Here is an 18,341-nt window from a genome sequence, read left to right as displayed (position 1 = left end):
AACCCAATCTATTCTATGATTCTATGATAAATTAACATTATGCAGCTTTTAAAAAATTAAAATCTAAGTTAGGTTCTTATTTTATCAATATAATACCTCATAGTTGCTGAATGATATCAGCAAATCTATTTCAGAAATTTTATTAATATTGAAGAGGGGGGGTAATTTAGTTATGAGAATTCTACCTTTGCAGATATTGGAGAAGAAGGACTAGCACAGGGGCTAGGATAGCTACTGCTGTCTGTAGACTTCACTGACGATTGATCTGACCTGTCATCTGAAGTACGTTTGGAATGCAAACTGTTTTTTTCTTTGTACTTTGTCTGGTGAAGTGCACGAGGCGTAGATTTCATTAAAACTCTAAAAAGTAAAGGTAGACACAGGACACACTAGGATTTTCATAAGCAGTCACAGAACAATTTTTATCTACACATCAACCTATTGCTTAACTATCTACATTACAGTAATTCCAAAACATATTAAACACTAAGGAAAAAAATACTGATCACGAACTGTGTAACCCTGAATGCTAAGGTCAAATCTCTTCTGCTACTTCTTCCCAGAGATCACAATTCATGGACAATATTCCTGACTGCTCTCTCAAACAGCAGGCACACATACGAAATACATCTCAATGAAATCACAACTACAATGCAGCATAGGACAGTATCAATTATTTCAAATGTATTTCTATTTTTTATTCCTTTTTATTACTAGCAGAAATTAAAGTGATGCTTTTATAGCTAAAGAAATTGCAACCTACAGTCTCTAGAAGATCTCAAAAGCTTACTTTTCAGCAGTGGAAGAGTCATCAGAGAATTCAGTTTCTGCTGAGTTTTTTCTACTGTTCGTTGACCACCATGTAGATGCTAAAGGAAGTTCTTCAGATATCATAGGTCTTGGTCTCTGACCAATTCCTGAAGGCTGCTGCAAACCTGCAGCCTGTTCTTCAGTACTTAAAACAGCTACAATTGCTCTTACAGTTGTTTCATCAGCTTGAGACCACGGTTTAGAAGGGGCTCGCATACAACGCAAAAATAAGCTATGCCACTTCTGCCTGAGTTGCAAGAGCAAACCAGCAGCCTGTAATGAATTTAAATTCTGTTAGATTAGTAAAAGTGAGATCAGACAGGTAAGGGTAGCCTATGTCTTTCCTATCAAGCAGCATCTGGCATTCCAAGGTGAACAGAGTCCAAATGGAAAGGCAAAGACTGAAGTGCCAGGGAGGGGGAGAAAACCCCACATTTAAACTAAGCTGTTATCTTTTCTCCCCTCAGGTGCAAAATAATTTTTAAAACATTTTCTTTCATTTAGCTCTGCATCACACTTAAAATTATACTGTAAACCCACAGGATTTTTTATTTTTCACTTTTAAATTGTATCATTAAAAAAAAAAAACGCAACTTTTCAGGCTTTATGCCCCTTCTCTCAATTCAGTCTGTATTCATGCACTCTTCATTCATACCTGAAGAATAAGAGCTCAGTTGAGAAGACTTCTGCTCAAGGGAGATGGCTGAATGTAGAAGACTCAACTCCCATGTTAACAGAAATGCTTCCGTTTTTTTTAAAAAAATCACACTTAAAAAAAAAAATCACACTGAACATCTCTGGAAGACACATTATTATTATTAGATCTGCTAAGTCCAAGTGTTTCATAACCCCTGAACTATTCTACCTCCTACCACAGGCAGAGCTTCTCAATGACCTGAAGACTTCTATCTTCAAAAGTTGGGTTGGGTTTTTTTTCTTGGTCTTTTTTCTTTCTTTCAGCAACTTTCTTTCAGCAACTCCAAGTGCTCCACTTTGATCCAGCATTAGTCATCCTCTCAGAGAAGGAAATACACAATATGCCATTGCAATGGTTCACTCGAGTCCCGTTCAGATGGCAAACCTAGCTCATGCTAAGGTTTGGTATGTGCTGCCAGCAGTGCCATTAGGTCAAAGCAAGAGCACCAGGTAGGCAGGACAGCTGGCCAGAAAGAGCTGAAGGGCCATTATGCAGCCACTATTGTCTGCAGCTTGCCACCTCCTGCAGCTGTTATCTTCTGTCTGGCAGTTTTGGCACAATCTGCTAACTTACCAAAATGAACCAAACCTCAAAGCAGGAAGGTACAAAGCATCAGCTTACCCAAAAAGTTTTTGAAGTGGATGCAACAGCAGCTGGAATGCTGAGGCTTTCCTGCTTCCCAGTCTGATACAGGGGACACCCACACCATGATGGAGGAAGAAGGATGAGTACTCTCACTGTCAGCTAGGTAACTAATTCTTTTTTTAATTTTTCTCATAGGTGTACATACTGAGAGTTATTGTTTATAAGTTATGAAACCTTACAACCTGAATGATGAATAAGGAATTCACACGTTAGACCAGTCTGGGCAAAAAGGGGATTGAGCCCCTGTTTGCTTGTTGTATTTCTTAATCACCTCACAAAATAAAGGTTAAATCACAGCGTATGTTGTCCTGTAAATCTGGGAGACTCAAATGGACCGTGACAGTCATTCTTACAGAAAATTCTGGGTGACTCAAAGTGTTTCAGAATCTTTTTAGGAAGACATGACATAAATATCCTTCTACAAGAAACAAGCATTAACATGATACATTACTCACTTCAGGGTTCAGTTTGAGATGGAGCCATTCATCTAGCTTCAGCAGTGCCAAATTAGCAGTTGTTTCATCCTCCACCTCACTGTCACTGCTATCATTAGACACCCTATCCCCTGAATTAAATATAAAAGGTACACTAACATTTCTACATTATTTCCATGTATATACAAAAAAACCTGAACACTACTGTATATTGCCAGCAATAAACCAATTTTCCTTCTAAATTTTATTTTAAAATGTAAACATTTGTAAAACTACTTTTTGTTTTCTGCAAATAAACCTCTGAAGTCTTTGCTTCAGTTAGCAGAACTCCAGTGCTGCTGTGCTGATGTGATCTGACTCACTCAAGTACCTTCATCAATATCAACAAGCCATTATCAGACTTTTGCCTGAAGCTGTTTGCAAAACCACACATTGCTCTATGCTTTATTTCCTAGTAAAACAGCAGATTTAAAGACCCATTAAGAAAAAAATAAATTATATATACATACAGCTATTAAATAGGATTCTAATTATTTTTTTTTTAAGCACAATTCAATCAGCATGAACAGTATTTTAAGGGTAGCAGTTTAAAAGCAAGACAGGAAAGCTTAAAAAATAACTTGGACTCTTTCTTTGATTCAAACTAACATTTTTAGAGAACTGGCAGCAGGACAGATGATTTTTGCTTCTATTCCTGCAGCACTCCATTTAAACAATAAAAAGGAAATTTCTGTATGTTTCCTATTACTTCTAGTTAATAGTATAGTTAATTGTCATTAAAAGTTATCAGTACAAAATAATCTCTAAAATACATGTTTCAGCTGGAAGCAATATGAGAATTTGCCACATTGATAGTTTCTAAATTATTAATCAGTTTGAATAACCCGGTTCAAAGAATCAAATAAAGCAGTCGGCAGAAAAACCATACATACTACACTTCTCAGCACTAGTGTTGTCATTAGACGTTTTGTTTGAACTTTTTTATTTCATTACAAACTGTAATTTCTGAGACTTCAGAACTATGTAAGTATAATTTACGGATAGCAATCTATAAGGATTCATGTAACTAAGACATTTATTACAGAGCCTATGAAGTACTCTTGAACAGCTACAGGAACTAGAATTCTGTTGTTTTAAGAATTAGCCAATATAAGTAATTAAATATTCTTGAAAAGTAAGACTTTCATATCACATACTAGCATATACCAATGAAAACATGCCAAATCCAAACCCCACTATACCTTGAGAAGTTGAAGGTTTCTGCAAAGCGTTTCTTGGTAATCTAGCTGGTCCACAGAAGAGTGACACAGTAACAGGCGTTACAACAGAACAGCATCTGATATTTGCTATCCTCTGAGATCCCATCATTTCATCATATATAAGCCAGTCTGTAGGGAGTGCCTGAATGGCTGCAGCCGGCCCATTTCCTGGGGGAATCTGTGCAAGAGCAAATAAGACTAGGCTATTTTACCCTCACTTTGTAATTAAAATAAATTTTAACAAATTTCTTATTTTACCTAGAAATAAGTACATAAATATTGATACACACAAACTTATACACGCAAAAAAAAGCAAGAGAGAACTCAACCAGACTCACAAATTATCCTACCCCTACCACCCTGAAACAAAATAATTTGCTTTAAAAAAGGATAAAAAAAAAAAATCCATTTCCAAGCAGAACTTCTTCCTGCTATTATGAGCAGGGATTGCTACATCTTTAAAATAGTTTCATAACGAGGTGGGTTTTTTTTTTTTTCCATTTTTTCTTGTTCTACCTAGAAGAAGGACTAACTGAAATAAGTTTTGATAAAACAGTATAGGAAAAATAAACCAACTCCAATTATTTGTTTTATCAATTGCTAGGAAAAATATTTTCTAAAAATGTAGTATTTAATACACATGCTTCTTTTAAAGTATCGACAACTATGAAGAAACATTTCTAAAATGTTTGATAGAGTATACTGCTCTTCTCTGGAAACTATAAATTCAAAGTGATTTTACCTTTTCATACTGAGGTTGACTAAGAACAGAGGTAGGATGAAATCGCACTTTCTTCTCCTTTGGTCCACTCAAAATGAGGTTCTCTCTGTCTACATGCACTAGATTGGGATACATTCCAGCCACTAAGGCAGCTTTAACTACAGCCCAGTTTTCAGAGTTAGCATTAACACCTCTAATATCGGCTCCTCCTCTGGCTCTAACAAAACCTGAAGAAAAAAGAGGACAAAAATGTGTTCTATTTGCTTGTATTTATGAGTTACTGTTTTGCTCCTCAAAAGGAATTTGGGAAAAAAATTAAAAGTTAAATAAACTACAGATATGTTGCATTTTTCACACTGCCAACCTTAACAACACCAAGAATCCATTATACTGAAATCCTTCCTGATAAGGGGTTATATGCTAACACAGAATAGAATTACTTTTCACAACACAACGACATTTCCTCTGGAAATAATTTATTGGAATGTAAAAATGCAAGGAAACATTATCTCACACCGAAAGCCAGTGGCACATGAAACAATCATGGTGCTTTCAGTTAGTTCCTCAGCCACACTTCCTCACTCTAGCATCTGCATCATGCCCAGCATGAATGTGTACTGGTCTGTTTCAAGTAAGGAAGGAAAACTACAGCAGCGAACACTGTTCTCGTTATGATTTGTATACACTTGTACTAGGTATACTCTTGACTCCAAGGATGTTAAATTTTTTTTCCAAACTATCTACCTGAGGCTCTAAGCTGGCCAAGCAAATGTGTTCTCATTCCTACGATGATTTCCATCGTGGCTTGAGACAGGAAGTTCTTTTCACAGAAAGCTCTCTCCCAGCCATCACTGCGCGCCTTCTGCCACGCCTGTAAAGAATATTTTTTTACATTTGCCTATTAATTTGATTAGCTAAAATTAAACAATGCACTTTTGAAAAAAAAAAAAAAATTACATTTACATCCATAAGACGAAGGCAAAAACATTCTGAAAGAAAGGAAATGTATCAAACCAGATTTTTTTCTTTCTGGTTAAGTACTATATTCCCTTTACCCGTTCCCTAAATTAACACAATGATCATTATGTTAAGTTATTATAAAGATCATTATCTTAAGATCATTATTTTAAGTTACCAGTGTAGCAGGATATAAAGCGGCAGCTTGTTGGAACATTCAGAATTTAACCAGGTTTGAAAATATAAACAAAAAAACCTGACAAAGTGTTCCCTCACAAATCTGAGTCCTATATACAGGAAAGCCACTGGGCAAAAATGAAATTTCTTCTCTAAAGACTTAATCATAGTCTCTAATTCTATATCCAACTCGACTGCTACATAATTTACTTTGGTATGTCATGTATTGTGATTAGCACGCTTTCTGAAGATGAAATAATACCTGGAAAGCCCTGAGAAGTGCCATATGGTCACTAAACGTTCCCGCAGTGAAATGTTTTCTACACAGCATGGCTGCACGTTTTTGAGAGGCCAGTGTAGGTAGGACAAAAGGGTCTCGATATGCAAGAGTGCAAGCAATAGTAAGAACAGGATCCAGGCACTTCAAAACAACAGCACATAACACCATTTTACCAAGGTGTGGTTCTACTGGTAATTCAGTGAGATGATAACCAAGTTCAGTAACATCTTCCCAAGGGTCCATGGCATCTATGGTCTGTTTAAAAAAAAACAAAAGGGAAAGAAAAAAGAAAAAGAGGGGGGACGGGGACATTAACTAGCGTTGTTCCCAAACACTAAGGAAGCAAGTCAAACTTCTTACCAAGCAAGAGGAGGTTTTTATGTGCTTTCCTGCCATAACATGGAAAAACACATCCACACACACGAAATGAAAACAGACAATACACAAAATCTCAAAGCATCCCTAAGTAACTAAACAACAGTCTCAGTACAAACAAAACTCAGTTAAGATACGTTGACACATCCCAAATATAGAATCAAGTGCAATTCCCATCTAAATCTATTCCTCTACCGACCTTAAGCATTTGCACAGCGTTTCTCACAATTAAAGCTGGTGGAGGATCAGGAGCTTTCATAAGAAAGTCAACAACTGGACAGTTAATTGGAGCCAGAAGTTTTGTGTGTAAACAAAGCTCCTGCAAGTTAAAAAGTAAAAAAAAAAAATAAATGTGAAGATTGGTGAAAAACAAAAGAAAAGAAAACAAAACCCACCACCTTTTTTGAGTTAATAGTACAGTTTGGTCAGAATACATTTTTTAAAAGATATAATTTCTAACTGAATGTGCACCTGAAGTGGCATTCTTAGAAGCTCTGGAGTCTGAAATTCCAACATATTCTGAAATCGGAGCCTGCTGAAGAGATGAAAACAGATTCCAGGCTGACAGCGTCCAGCCCTTGAAAATAAAACATAGGAAGTTGTTGAAAATTAGTATACCTTTAAATAAGTAAATAAATAAAATACCACATATACACACAAACTTAGAATGGAAATGTAGAAGTAGGTCTAAGAAAAAGATAATTTTGTCATTAGGTGTAAGTCCCACACATGAGGCGAGAGTTTCCCAGTACATGGATTATTTTGGATAGTAAAGAAATTTTACCCCAACACTGAAAGCCCTGGAGAAACAAAAATAAGGCCTATCTAAAAATAGTGATGTGGGTTTTTTGCTAACCTAAAACCAATCCAAATCTCAATTGTCCTTTGCTGTAAGGAATGTAAGTGGTAAACTTCCTTTCTTCCTCTTCACATCCCCCACATAGTTGGGAGTTACTCTGGGAGTAAAGGGTAGAAGACCAAACAACTTGTGAGTGAGAGACAGCAAATGTACACAGTCACGCTAAAATTCCTGCCGGTTAATGACAATACCCTATCACCAAACATAGGCATTTGTTGCTACATTTCCTCTTAGCCCTCACTCAGTGTTGCGAAGAATATGATAAAGGACTTAAGTCATGAATAGTTTGGAGAAGGTGAATAAGGAATCACTCCTCAATGTCTCTTCTAGTATTGGGATGAAAGGGCATCAATTAAAAACTAGCAACAGGCAGCCCTTTGCCACACGTCAAGTTGTCAAGTTGTCATGTCCAGCACCTTCCTGGACATTGTGGCTGCTGGGTGCTACATGGGAGAAAAATGGAGGAGAACAATTTCATGGAGGAAAACAAGCCAGACCTAATATAAGCTTTGAGAAATTCCTGAGTGCCACTTTTCTACAATTTGGGAAATGACTCCAAGGAAATACATGCTGACCCTTACTCTTCTCCAGAGAATTAGCACTGGACATTGTCCAATATGATACTGGACAAATATCATTAGCCAGTCTGGCTGCTATTACATTGTGTACTTTATCCTTAACATACGGGACAGTGGACATCTGCAAAATAAATTCAGTATGAAGCATTTATTACCTGCCTTTTCTCTGGATAGCACTGGCTTTTGAAATCCACACCATTTTTAGCATTGTAACACAACTCAGTGCATCAAAAGACTTCTATAAAAGCAAAGCAAGGAACATAAAAACAAGATTGCATAGGCTACATGAAATAAAAGTTACTAGTAAGTTCTCTTAAAAAAAAAAAGTAATAAGCACCAGCAGCTTCTGGCACGAAGGTATATCTAAAATACTTAGTTTTAAGTGAAGTTATGCTGCCTCCTTTGCAGTATCTTTGTGCTACACAGTTTTTTAAATTAAAGTTTTTTAATCAATAGGTAATTTTAAGTCAATAGAAGACAGAGATTGTGTTTTGTGGTATCACAAATGAAGCAAAAATATGTTACTATATTCAGTGAAGTTTTCCTCTTTGTCTCATTTGGAGATTACATCCTTATTTTCCTACATCTGACACACAATTACAAAAAAATTGTATTACCGCGTGAACTTCAGAAATTTTATGTGCATCTCCTACGAAATATAATTTTATTTTCTAAGCCACATACTAGGTCTTACACTGCCTCATTATGTTATCTCACTTCTCTTCAACAAGTAATTAGGGAATGGGAATTCAACACACCAAAACCAGTGTTTAAAAACTTAATGGGTTAGACTTGGGCTATATACAAAAGTAGGACAAAGGGAACTTCCAGTGTTCTCTGAGGAAGATGGCGATCTACACTGATGAACTGGCTTTAAAAATCAAATAGAAATACTAAATTCAAGGGGAAGAAAAAAAGATAGAGATATCTCACTATATCAACCTGCAATAGCTTTTACAGTGTTTTTAAACAGCTAGTTCTTTACAGTATTTGTCATAAAACAAATGGATGTCAGAACTCCTCAGTGAGTTTTGTTGCTTGACACACACTACCTCTCAGCCTACTATAAAAAAATACTTCTCAAAAATTTGTGTATTACATATTTTAAAATAATGCCAGAAAGCTTACTTTCCAAAGAAAGTTTAAGCCAATCATACCTCTTTCATCCTGCCAGAGTCAATAACAAATACAACATCACTGATGGTTATGCTGGTTTCCGCAATATTAGTAGACAGAATCTGCAATTAAAAAAAAAAAGCCACAATATAAATTGTAAAAGCAGAGACAAAATAGATCAACATAGTATCTGACAAAGTCCTCGGATACTTGCTATTTTGCGGATGCCAGAAGGTGGACTTTTAAGCACCTGCTTCTGATCCAAAGTCTGCATATTTGAATGAAGCATGAAAACTTGGTATCTAATGCAAGACAAAGAGCACATTTTAGGTATCTTTAAAAAAAAAACAGTAAAAACTCAAGACAACCTTAGAAACTGGAGGTTTTACCTGTGAGCATTATCAGCAAATCTCTTGTCATCAAAAAGAATACGGTCCCTCAGGCTAATTATCTCATCATATCCAGGAAGAAATATTAAAACCGCTCCTAAAAAAAGAAGTTGGTTTGCAGAGTTAAACAGAAAATTCACCTCAAATACATGCCAGTACTGCATATACTAGCATTCAGAAGGTTTTACCTATTTGATTGTCACTGAAAAAAAGAGCACAATTCATCAGAAGCTGAATCCACAGCCATTTATTGGGAGTGTGTGTATATACCTACCAGCATCAGAACTATGACAGATGTTATAAAGTAAGTGCATAATCAGATCCAGATCCACTTTTTCATCATCAACACTGTGATGATAAGCTTTCAACAGTTCTCTGTCCTCTGCACTAAGGTCACTACCAATTGTTTGGAAGAGGGAACTTTCATCCAGATTTCCAAATTCTAGTGAAGCACTAAAAGATACAAATACACAGGCCAGAATCAAGGTTGCTTGCTTTGAGTTTGCGTTCAGCCATCAACTCATTTTTAGCTCAAGACCAGTAAGACTACTCATCTTGAATTTTAATTTAATTTTAAAGTGTAGCAGAAGAGCATCTCCACAGTACTACTACTGCTCACTAATTTAAGTGCTAACTCAGCAAAGCATGAAACTTCAATTTTTAGCATTAACTTTAATTACATTTCATTGAAACACAATCCTAAGCAAATGTGACAGACCTCTAAGTATAAAGACACCATTTATTTACCTGTTAAAGGAAAAATATTTAAAAGAAATCTATTTTCCAAAAGCTTCCCTACCGTAACAGTTAAGCAAGTCCCACACTAACAGAAACTACACTAAGAGAAACTATAATACAGGTTTCTACAAAACCGTAACCAAACTATGATAACTGTAAGTTAATAAAAAAAACAATTCTTTAATGGCCTAGTGCACCTGTGACTCAATAATATAAAGTTTCTTTCTTATGGCTATCATGTATCAACAATATACAGATAAAAACACACAACAGATTTGTTTCCAAAATAAGTATCTGAAATTAAAATGGTACATAAAATCATCATCTCCTCTGTGTACTTTAGGAGATGCTGATTCTATACCATGTACCACCTAAGTTATTTAAGTTACTATAATCACACCCTGCCTAGGCATACCACCATGACAGGAATCTCCATATGAGGATGATAAATGCTAATAATATAAAATAAGTCCTACACTATGAGAACTGTATTTATCCTAGGAGTTGGGCAAACACAATCACGATGATACTGAACACAAACTTTCTTTCAAATAACTTTGTTTTCAAAATATTCTCATTCTCAAATAAAACTTGCTACTTGGGCCAGATTTTAAAGCGTAAAAAGCTACAACCTGTTCCAATTAAAAGACTACAAAACATAAATTTCCCTTCACCACATTATACTGTTTCTCCAAAGCAGTTAAAGCTTACCTGTAGGACTCCAACAGGTCAACCACCTCTGTCTGCCCAAAGTGCTTAGCCCAGTCTAAAGCCATCCTGAAAGAGATGCATAAATTTTTTAATTAAATTTCTCACCTCAAAAGGTACCTATGAATAGCACATTACATGAGGAGACAACTGCCACCACACTTCTATCAACGTCTGCGTTAACGTTCAATCAGTGCTGTTATTGCTGGAGCTCCAAATTCACATTTTTCAGTGCACGAACAGGTGTAATAACTATATGATTTTTAAGTAACTGCAATTCTTTACCAAGGAATTCTTTACTTTTACACAGAAGTACATGCAAGTATGCAGAAGGAAATGAGGAGGAAAAATGTGCCATTCCTTCAAAAAACACACACCAATATGCAGAGATAAGCCATGCCTTTCTGCAGAACCCTTTATTAGCTCCTTTAAATCATCCTGAGAAGAAACACCCCAGACCTCTTCGACCAAAATATATGAAAACAATGGTCTTTTTGATGGCTTACAGAAGTTGCCCTCCTCACAACGCATTTCATTCTGTTTTCCTTTTAGACTGCATTCCTTCTGAAGTTTTTCAAGTGGCAGTACCAAATACCGGACCCCAGGAATCCTCATTCTTATCTTTCCATATTATAATTACTTACTATAGTTTCCTGTTTATATGAAGACACAATTCATGGCCACAAAAATCTGGATTTTTAAAGATTCACAAATATTTTCACATGATGCAACATATTTACAAATATAACACAGCGAAGAAATTTGCACCTGTAATATACTATTTTTAAATCCAATATAGGTTACTCTCTTAAAATAAGAATCAGGAAGCATTTTGGGTTGAATTCAATCAACCCAGTGAGAAAGATCCCAATTTTTGTTCTAACAAGTGTGTTAAATCAGACTCATTGAAAGTAATCCCACACTTCAGACTGTTTAATTAAGAATTCAATTTAGAATTTATAGAAAATGTGATAAACAGAAGTTAGAAACTGATTAGACTGTCAAAACCTATTAGCACTTACAGTACTCTGATAAGATAGCAAATTAGTTTAGGTGTTATAGAAATTTCTTTCTCATTTGTATAAAGTAAAATAAATCTATCTTTCAGTTTATGTTTCTTTTTACCAGCCATTGGATGATTTGCAGTGGATACTTGCTCCCATACTAATCAGTTGTTCTACTTGACTCAGAAAGCCTCTCCCTGAAGCAATCATTAGTGCAGTCGCGCTAGTTTCACTGTGCCCATAATCAACTGAAAAGTAAAAAAAATAATTTTTTTTTAAAAATCAGCGAAACTAATCCAAACATGTTAATTTTTTCACCTAAATGAAGTATGAATGACTTTCAAAACCCAGCCCAAAGAGAATGTTTCCTCACTTCCTCCCACCAGTCAGTTCACACCATTTTAGAAACACCTGTCAATACTTCAAAACAAGGACAACAAATAACTACAAAACTCTTAACTCTGCTAACCCCATTCATTTCTTCAATAGGCATCAGAATTCAAAGGTACCAAAATTTGAAAAAAATAGATAAAGTAGCCACAGAAATTCAAGTCATTTTGTGGTGGTTATTTCTTATGTAGTAAGATGAGAAACTTACCACTAACATTTTCAGTTAAAATGAGATGGAACACCTGAGCAAAGGAATCGATATCTTTATGCAACCAGATGTCAGAAAGACAAGAATCCATTTCTTTTATTAGCCATGGTTCAAGGCAGCTCACATCTTTTTCAGTCTGAAGAGAAAAAGTACACTTTAGCTAGAGGAGCTCATGCTAATTAAAAAAGAAAATAATGTTTTAAAGTATGTTTATATCCTCCTAGAAGCTCTACCAGAGTAGTATCTTTAGAAAAGAGTTTTTAAGTGAGCAGTAATAATATAACACAGATTTAAACATCTCCTCCAAAAAAAGGAAAAACTTACCAGTTGATTAAGTACTGTGGCACCACCATCAGGCAACAGATTGTACTCTTCAGCTGTACTTGGGACAGATCTCTGTCTTTGAGATTCCAGTTTGCTATTATTTTCTTGAGCAGAACACCACTCAGTAAGAGTGTTTTGCTGTTTTTCTTCTAGAACACATACAGTATTTTAAAAAAAGTTTTACAGTTGTCTTAATTATCCACTGTTTTCAGATACAATAGTTATATCAAGTCACAAAGTTTTACTAATTCAACCTCTTGTTCAATCTAGAGCACTGTTACCAGTCCAATATAAATTCCATGACTGAAAGCACCCAAAGCGTGCCACTGCAAACATCTGCTCCAAGAAGAAGGTAAAAGAACACTATTTGGCTGCTTAACACCCTAAGTCTCCAATATTCCAATTTACTGCATTAAAGTGAGCATCCCAAGTAAATATTTTCTACGCAATTCTCAGTCCAGATCTTTCTCCAGAAGTGCAACACCAAAAGAGAAGCAATACAGCTCCTGCATGTAACAACTTTCTGCGTACAAGTAGAAGAAACAGGAGAAGACACCACTGCCTTAACTGAGTTTTTCTATCCACAGTGATCGGAGGTGAGCACCACAATAAATATACAGTTAGGATTTTATGTTATATCTTGGGGTTTTGCCCCCAGTTCTGCTCCACAAAAAACTAAGAAAAATATAACAACTGCCAAACGAAAGCAAAAAGAACGCAACCATTGAAAGAAAGTGACATTTTTTTAAAGTTACATAATTTACTTCAATTATGTAAACACTGAGAGCTTAAAGACACTTGCTGTGATCTCATTACATCTCACTTAATACTCTGACTTTGGAATTTTAACAGAGAATCATCCTATTTAGTTGTTCAATCCATCAATGAGACTCATTGCCACCCCCAACAATTAAGAAGTCCACCAACCTCGCTGCTTCTCTTTTTTGTACTTTATCATCTCTTCGTTTGTATACCCAGTGCTTCGTAAAATGTCCTCCAAAAACATCTCTTTAACTTCAAAAGGTCTTCCTTGTACTGAAAGTATAAATAATTCACAAAATATTAGACACTCCCTAGTTTCATTTATAATCTTAGTTTTAAAAAAGCATTTTTGTAGACACAAATAGCAAATAAAACATTATTAGGGCCTGATTTAAGGAATTATTACTTTCTTTTAAAAGTCTTGTAAAAATATCTTCACTGGAGTTTACTTTCTTAAAACTACTGGGTCACAAAACAAAACAGCATTTCAAATGGGAAATGCCAGCTGGGTACTTTATTTCTCATTAACCTCTTCAATTCTATCAAACGTTATAGCAAGAGATGCTCGTAAAATTGATTAAGTTATTAATTGCAATTTTATCAAAACGAGAAAAATAAAATATCCCTTTTTGTTTAGGGTTACAAAAAAGAATTTACCAGTAGCAATCTCTGAGATCTGAAGAAACAGAATCTACTGGAATAAATTAATATATATCACAGTCTTGTAGAAGCTAGGTTCTACATCAGCACGGAGATGAGCACTGTAAGAGTCTTTTCCTGCTTCTTGAACTGAACATGGTGGGGGCCAGGACATTTCTGCACTTACAGAACTCCCTGTGATAAAAACACTTCAATCTGAAGTAGGTGCAAATAGTTAATAATCAACAAAAATGAACAAAGAAAGAACAAGCAATGCTGTAACTCTCAGTGTATTTATCATGTTCCCTTACTCTGAATGGTTTGCTACAGTTTGGTAAGATCTGTAAGTCCTAGGGCAGGTATACTCAGATTTAAGAGTTTACATAAATACTTACTGTCTATTACTGGGCAACTTCCAAAATACCTAATAAAGAGATTTGCATCCAGAGCAGCACTAGAAATAATTAGTTTTAAATTAGTCTGTTTTTGCAACACATCTCTCAGTTTTATTAACAAGAAGTCACTGAACCTATCCCTCTCATGTACTTCATCCTATAACAAAAGGAAAAAAAGAAAAAAAAAAAACACACAAGAGAAATATCACAGATCCAAGATTATAATTTTTCACAAATACAAACATTTTTAAAAAATAAACTATATAATTTGCTGGTACATTACAGAGACATTAAAATGTGTAAGTCTAGTTTAAGTAAGGATTTTCTTTTTTAACTATCCAAAAGTTAAAAAATATTTCAAAAGGTTTTATGAAGATATCAGAGCAGACTGCACTGGTAATGCACAAGCCACATACACCTTGATTTCAGAAGTTAAAGTGAACTTCTAAAACTTTTCTTATATTTGAATCTCATTTTCAAGATAATGACACAAACCATGAATCCTACAAACCTTATTTTGTTACTTCACAACTGATGAACATTTAAAGAAATGTATGATATCACATAATCAGAAAAAAGTTAGACTGCTTAGATCCAATAAAGTCATACACAAAGCTTATAATCAATTAAGGCACATGACTGATCATCTTTGTTGATATGTTCTTCTGTTTTGTATTACATTATGAATTTATGAAGCAGGGATCCAAATACAACATTTTCAGGCTGTAGTCAAGAATGTATAAAGCATTATCACACTTCTTTCCATTTCCATAAACAGGCAGGCACCTAAAATTATCATGACTTTTTCTCTCTTCAGCAGTGGTGAACTTAATCTTGTGGTAAACATACTACTTCCACTGAGTTATCAAGCTCCACAATAGGAATATGCACAAAATCATACATGAACACACTCAAATAATTTGCAGAAAATCAGACAACTCATTATCTTGAAAACATTTAGGCAACCAAGTGGACTGCAAACCTGGTATTGCTACAGCAAGTACATGATACAAGAAATTCTGACATACTTGCATTGAATCCTATCTACATAAGCCTCCCTAAGGTTATTCTCCTTTCTGACAGAGCAAGCTTGGATCAATTTGGAGCTCTGTCCTCCACAACTGCATCATGATTCCAAAATTAATTATTGGCATGAATCTAAAGTAAGACACTTTTACAAAAAATAATAATTAAAAAAAAATTTAAATGCACATGCTACAATAGAGACTCAATAAGTCTTTAATTCACATTCTAACAAAACAGAAACACCCTAAATGCTCAGCAAATTAATAAAGAAAATGAGGATCTTATCTTCCAATTAACAAATAACACATACTGCTCCACCTCACATGAAATACAACAGGAGTCTTACCACAATAACATGTGTCACAGTTGATAGAGTGCTGTCGCCTGCCATTAGCGTGCGAAGTAGTACGCCATTAGTGCAAAAAGTTAACAGTGTCTTTGGAGAAACCCTGTCAAACAGTTCAGAAAGATACTTAGGTTTTTGCATCATTAAAATGCTGCTAGCTTTCCACTAATTACTGGAAATTAAAAGATTGAACAGCTGGTCACCAGAAGTAGAATTATATTATAGGTCTCTCACCAAAGATTTCATGCAAACTATTTGCTTTTAAACTGTGCCTACTCCCAGAGCGCTCCTAAGCAATCTTAGCGCTTATGCTCCAAAACTTCAGACAATGGGTTAATTAACAAAGAGAGATTCAAATTTATATAAATAAATGAGCAAGTGGAACAGAACCTTGAGAATCTCTCCATGTTGTTTTAATTTACTGGAAAATTCAGTGTGGACTGCTCTGGAAAAACAAGTTCCAGTTCTTCAGCACTTGCTTGGATACAGTCTTTGTATTTGCCTGTATGTGGTGGGCTGACCTCGGCTGGACGCCAGGTGCCCACCAGAGCTGCTCTATCATTCTGCTTCCTCAAATGGACAGGGGAGAGAAAACATAACAAAAGGCTCATGGGTCAAGATAAGGACAGGGAGAGCTCACTCACACACTGCCGTCACAGGGAAAACAGACTCAACTTGGAGAAACTAGTTTAACTTATCACCAATCAAACCAGAGTAGGAAAATGGGAAATAAACAAAAAAAAATTAATCTTGAAACATCTTCCCCCCATCCCTCCCTTCTTCCTGGACTTAACTTTACTCCTGACTTTCTACGCTCTCCCTGGCAGTGGCACAGAAGGACAGGAAATGGGGGTTGCGGTCAGTTCATCCCATGCTGTCTCTGCTCTTCCTTCCTCCTCAGTAGGACTCCTCATGGCCTTCCCTTGCTCCAGCGTAGGGTCCCTCCCACAGGAGACAGTCCTCCACCAACTTCTGCAATGTGAGTCCTTCCCATGGCCGAGAGTTCTTCACCAACTGCTTTAGCATGGACCTTTTCCATGGGGTGCAGTCCTTCAGGAACAGACTGCTCCAGCGCGGGTCCCCCACAGGGTCACAAGTCCTGCCAGCAAACCTGCTCCTGTGTGGGCTCCTGTCCACAAGTCCTGCCAGGAGCCTGCTCCTGAGTGGGCTTCCCATGGGATCACAGTCTCCTTGGGGTACATCCACCTGCTCCAGTGTGGGGTCCTCCAGGGGCTGCAAGTGGACATCTCCTGCATCACAGACCTCTGTGGGTCTCACTGTGGTCTTTGTCACAGGCTGCAGGGCAATCTCTGCTCCAGTGCCTGGAGCACCTCCTCCCCCTCCTTTCTCTCACATATTCTCACTCCCATCTCTGGCTGCAATTGCTGTTGTGCAGGTTTGGGGTTTTTTTTACCTTCTTAAGTACGTTATCCTACAGGTGTGTGCTAGCACCTCTGATGGTGCTACATCACCGATGGGCTCAGCCTTGGCCAGTGGCAGGTCTGTCTTGGGGCTGGCCGGCATTGGCTCTATCGGACACAGAGGAAGCTTCTAGCAGTTTCTCACAGAAGCTGCCCTGTAGCTTCACAGAAGCCACCGAAACCTTGCCACGCAAACCCAATACACTATCCTTGACTGAATCACAAAGAAATCAGCTGACCTTTTTCAAACGCTTGAATTTTTCTCTTCAAAAATTTCAAAATCTTTCAAAGTTACTATTCTAGTGCCTGTGGCAGAGTTAGCTGTGCAAGTCAAAACAGTGATTGCCACTACTTTCTCCAGCACTGCCACCTTAAGTACTGAAAAGGTACTTTGTATTGTACTCCATAGTTCTTTTCTGGAAGACATAAACTCACTAATTACCATAGGCATATTTCTTTCTAAGTCTGGAATTCATTCCTCCTTTCAAAAATCCTCAAACATACTGAATTCAAGGAACACATCCAAGATGGAAATGCTTTACTTTACCCATTTCTACTCCTCTCTCTTCTTCAGCAGCCTTCTAGAAATTATCACTGCTGTCTAATAGTTAATAAAACTTAAAAAATTAGACTCTTGTGTTACTGTAAACACCTGCACCCCACATCTTTTTTGCCCAGAGCTGGAAATACTGCCATCTCTCCATTCTGCTCTTTCTCTCAACTGAATCTACTGATTCTTCTTAAACAGGATTTTCTGCACTCCTTCCAGTAATTCTTCCATTTTCTTCAGCCAGCATGCTTCCACACATTAATCATCCACATTATTTGTAATTCATCTTTACTACCTCTTTCAATCCCGTAATAGCCCTGTGAGCTTTTGTACATATATTCAAATTTTTCTTTAACCTGGCTTTGCTGTTCAAGTGCATTCCCTTTCATTAGCTATGTGATACCTTCACCTGTTTAAGCAGCATAACCAGCTCTACCTTTTGCCATCTTCTCACTCATAACCCAACTGCTGCTCATTCCTGGAAATCCCTCTATCTACACAGTTCAATGAATGTAGAAACTGCACACAATCTT

General features: G+C 36.5%; 1 protein-coding gene across 1 annotated transcript in view; it reads right to left on the bottom strand.

Annotated features, from left to right (window-relative positions):
- Positions 1 to 185: 185 nt before the first annotated feature.
- The window catches only part of YTHDC2 (YTH N6-methyladenosine RNA binding protein C2), a gene marked incomplete at its 3' end in the record, with an annotated part of 22,203 nt that continues 4,047 nt past the window's right edge, over positions 186 to 18,341 (bottom strand). The window contains exons 5-25 of the mRNA XM_010168578.1: positions 15,838 to 15,940; positions 14,466 to 14,622; positions 13,597 to 13,704; positions 12,670 to 12,818; positions 12,346 to 12,481; positions 11,869 to 11,995; positions 10,747 to 10,812; positions 9,572 to 9,750; positions 9,298 to 9,394; positions 9,123 to 9,210; positions 8,950 to 9,030; positions 7,948 to 8,030; positions 6,827 to 6,932; positions 6,555 to 6,674; positions 5,963 to 6,235; positions 5,311 to 5,437; positions 4,588 to 4,793; positions 3,828 to 4,023; positions 2,608 to 2,717; positions 791 to 1,083; positions 186 to 360 (exon numbers count right to left, since the gene is read on the bottom strand). Coding sequence (XP_010166880.1) covers positions 186 to 360; positions 791 to 1,083; positions 2,608 to 2,717; positions 3,828 to 4,023; positions 4,588 to 4,793; positions 5,311 to 5,437; positions 5,963 to 6,235; positions 6,555 to 6,674; positions 6,827 to 6,932; positions 7,948 to 8,030; positions 8,950 to 9,030; positions 9,123 to 9,210; positions 9,298 to 9,394; positions 9,572 to 9,750; positions 10,747 to 10,812; positions 11,869 to 11,995; positions 12,346 to 12,481; positions 12,670 to 12,818; positions 13,597 to 13,704; positions 14,466 to 14,622; positions 15,838 to 15,940 — 2,980 coding nt within the window. The remainder of the gene's footprint in view (positions 361 to 790; positions 1,084 to 2,607; positions 2,718 to 3,827; positions 4,024 to 4,587; positions 4,794 to 5,310; positions 5,438 to 5,962; positions 6,236 to 6,554; positions 6,675 to 6,826; positions 6,933 to 7,947; positions 8,031 to 8,949; positions 9,031 to 9,122; positions 9,211 to 9,297; positions 9,395 to 9,571; positions 9,751 to 10,746; positions 10,813 to 11,868; positions 11,996 to 12,345; positions 12,482 to 12,669; positions 12,819 to 13,596; positions 13,705 to 14,465; positions 14,623 to 15,837; positions 15,941 to 18,341) is intronic.

This window comes from Antrostomus carolinensis, unplaced genomic scaffold (assembly GCF_000700745.2).
Source record: "Antrostomus carolinensis isolate BGI_N321 unplaced genomic scaffold, ASM70074v2 scaffold24885, whole genome shotgun sequence".
Classification (NCBI taxonomy): domain Eukaryota; kingdom Metazoa; phylum Chordata; class Aves; order Caprimulgiformes; family Caprimulgidae; genus Antrostomus; species Antrostomus carolinensis.
This window is presented reverse-complemented; position numbering and strand designations above follow the sequence as displayed.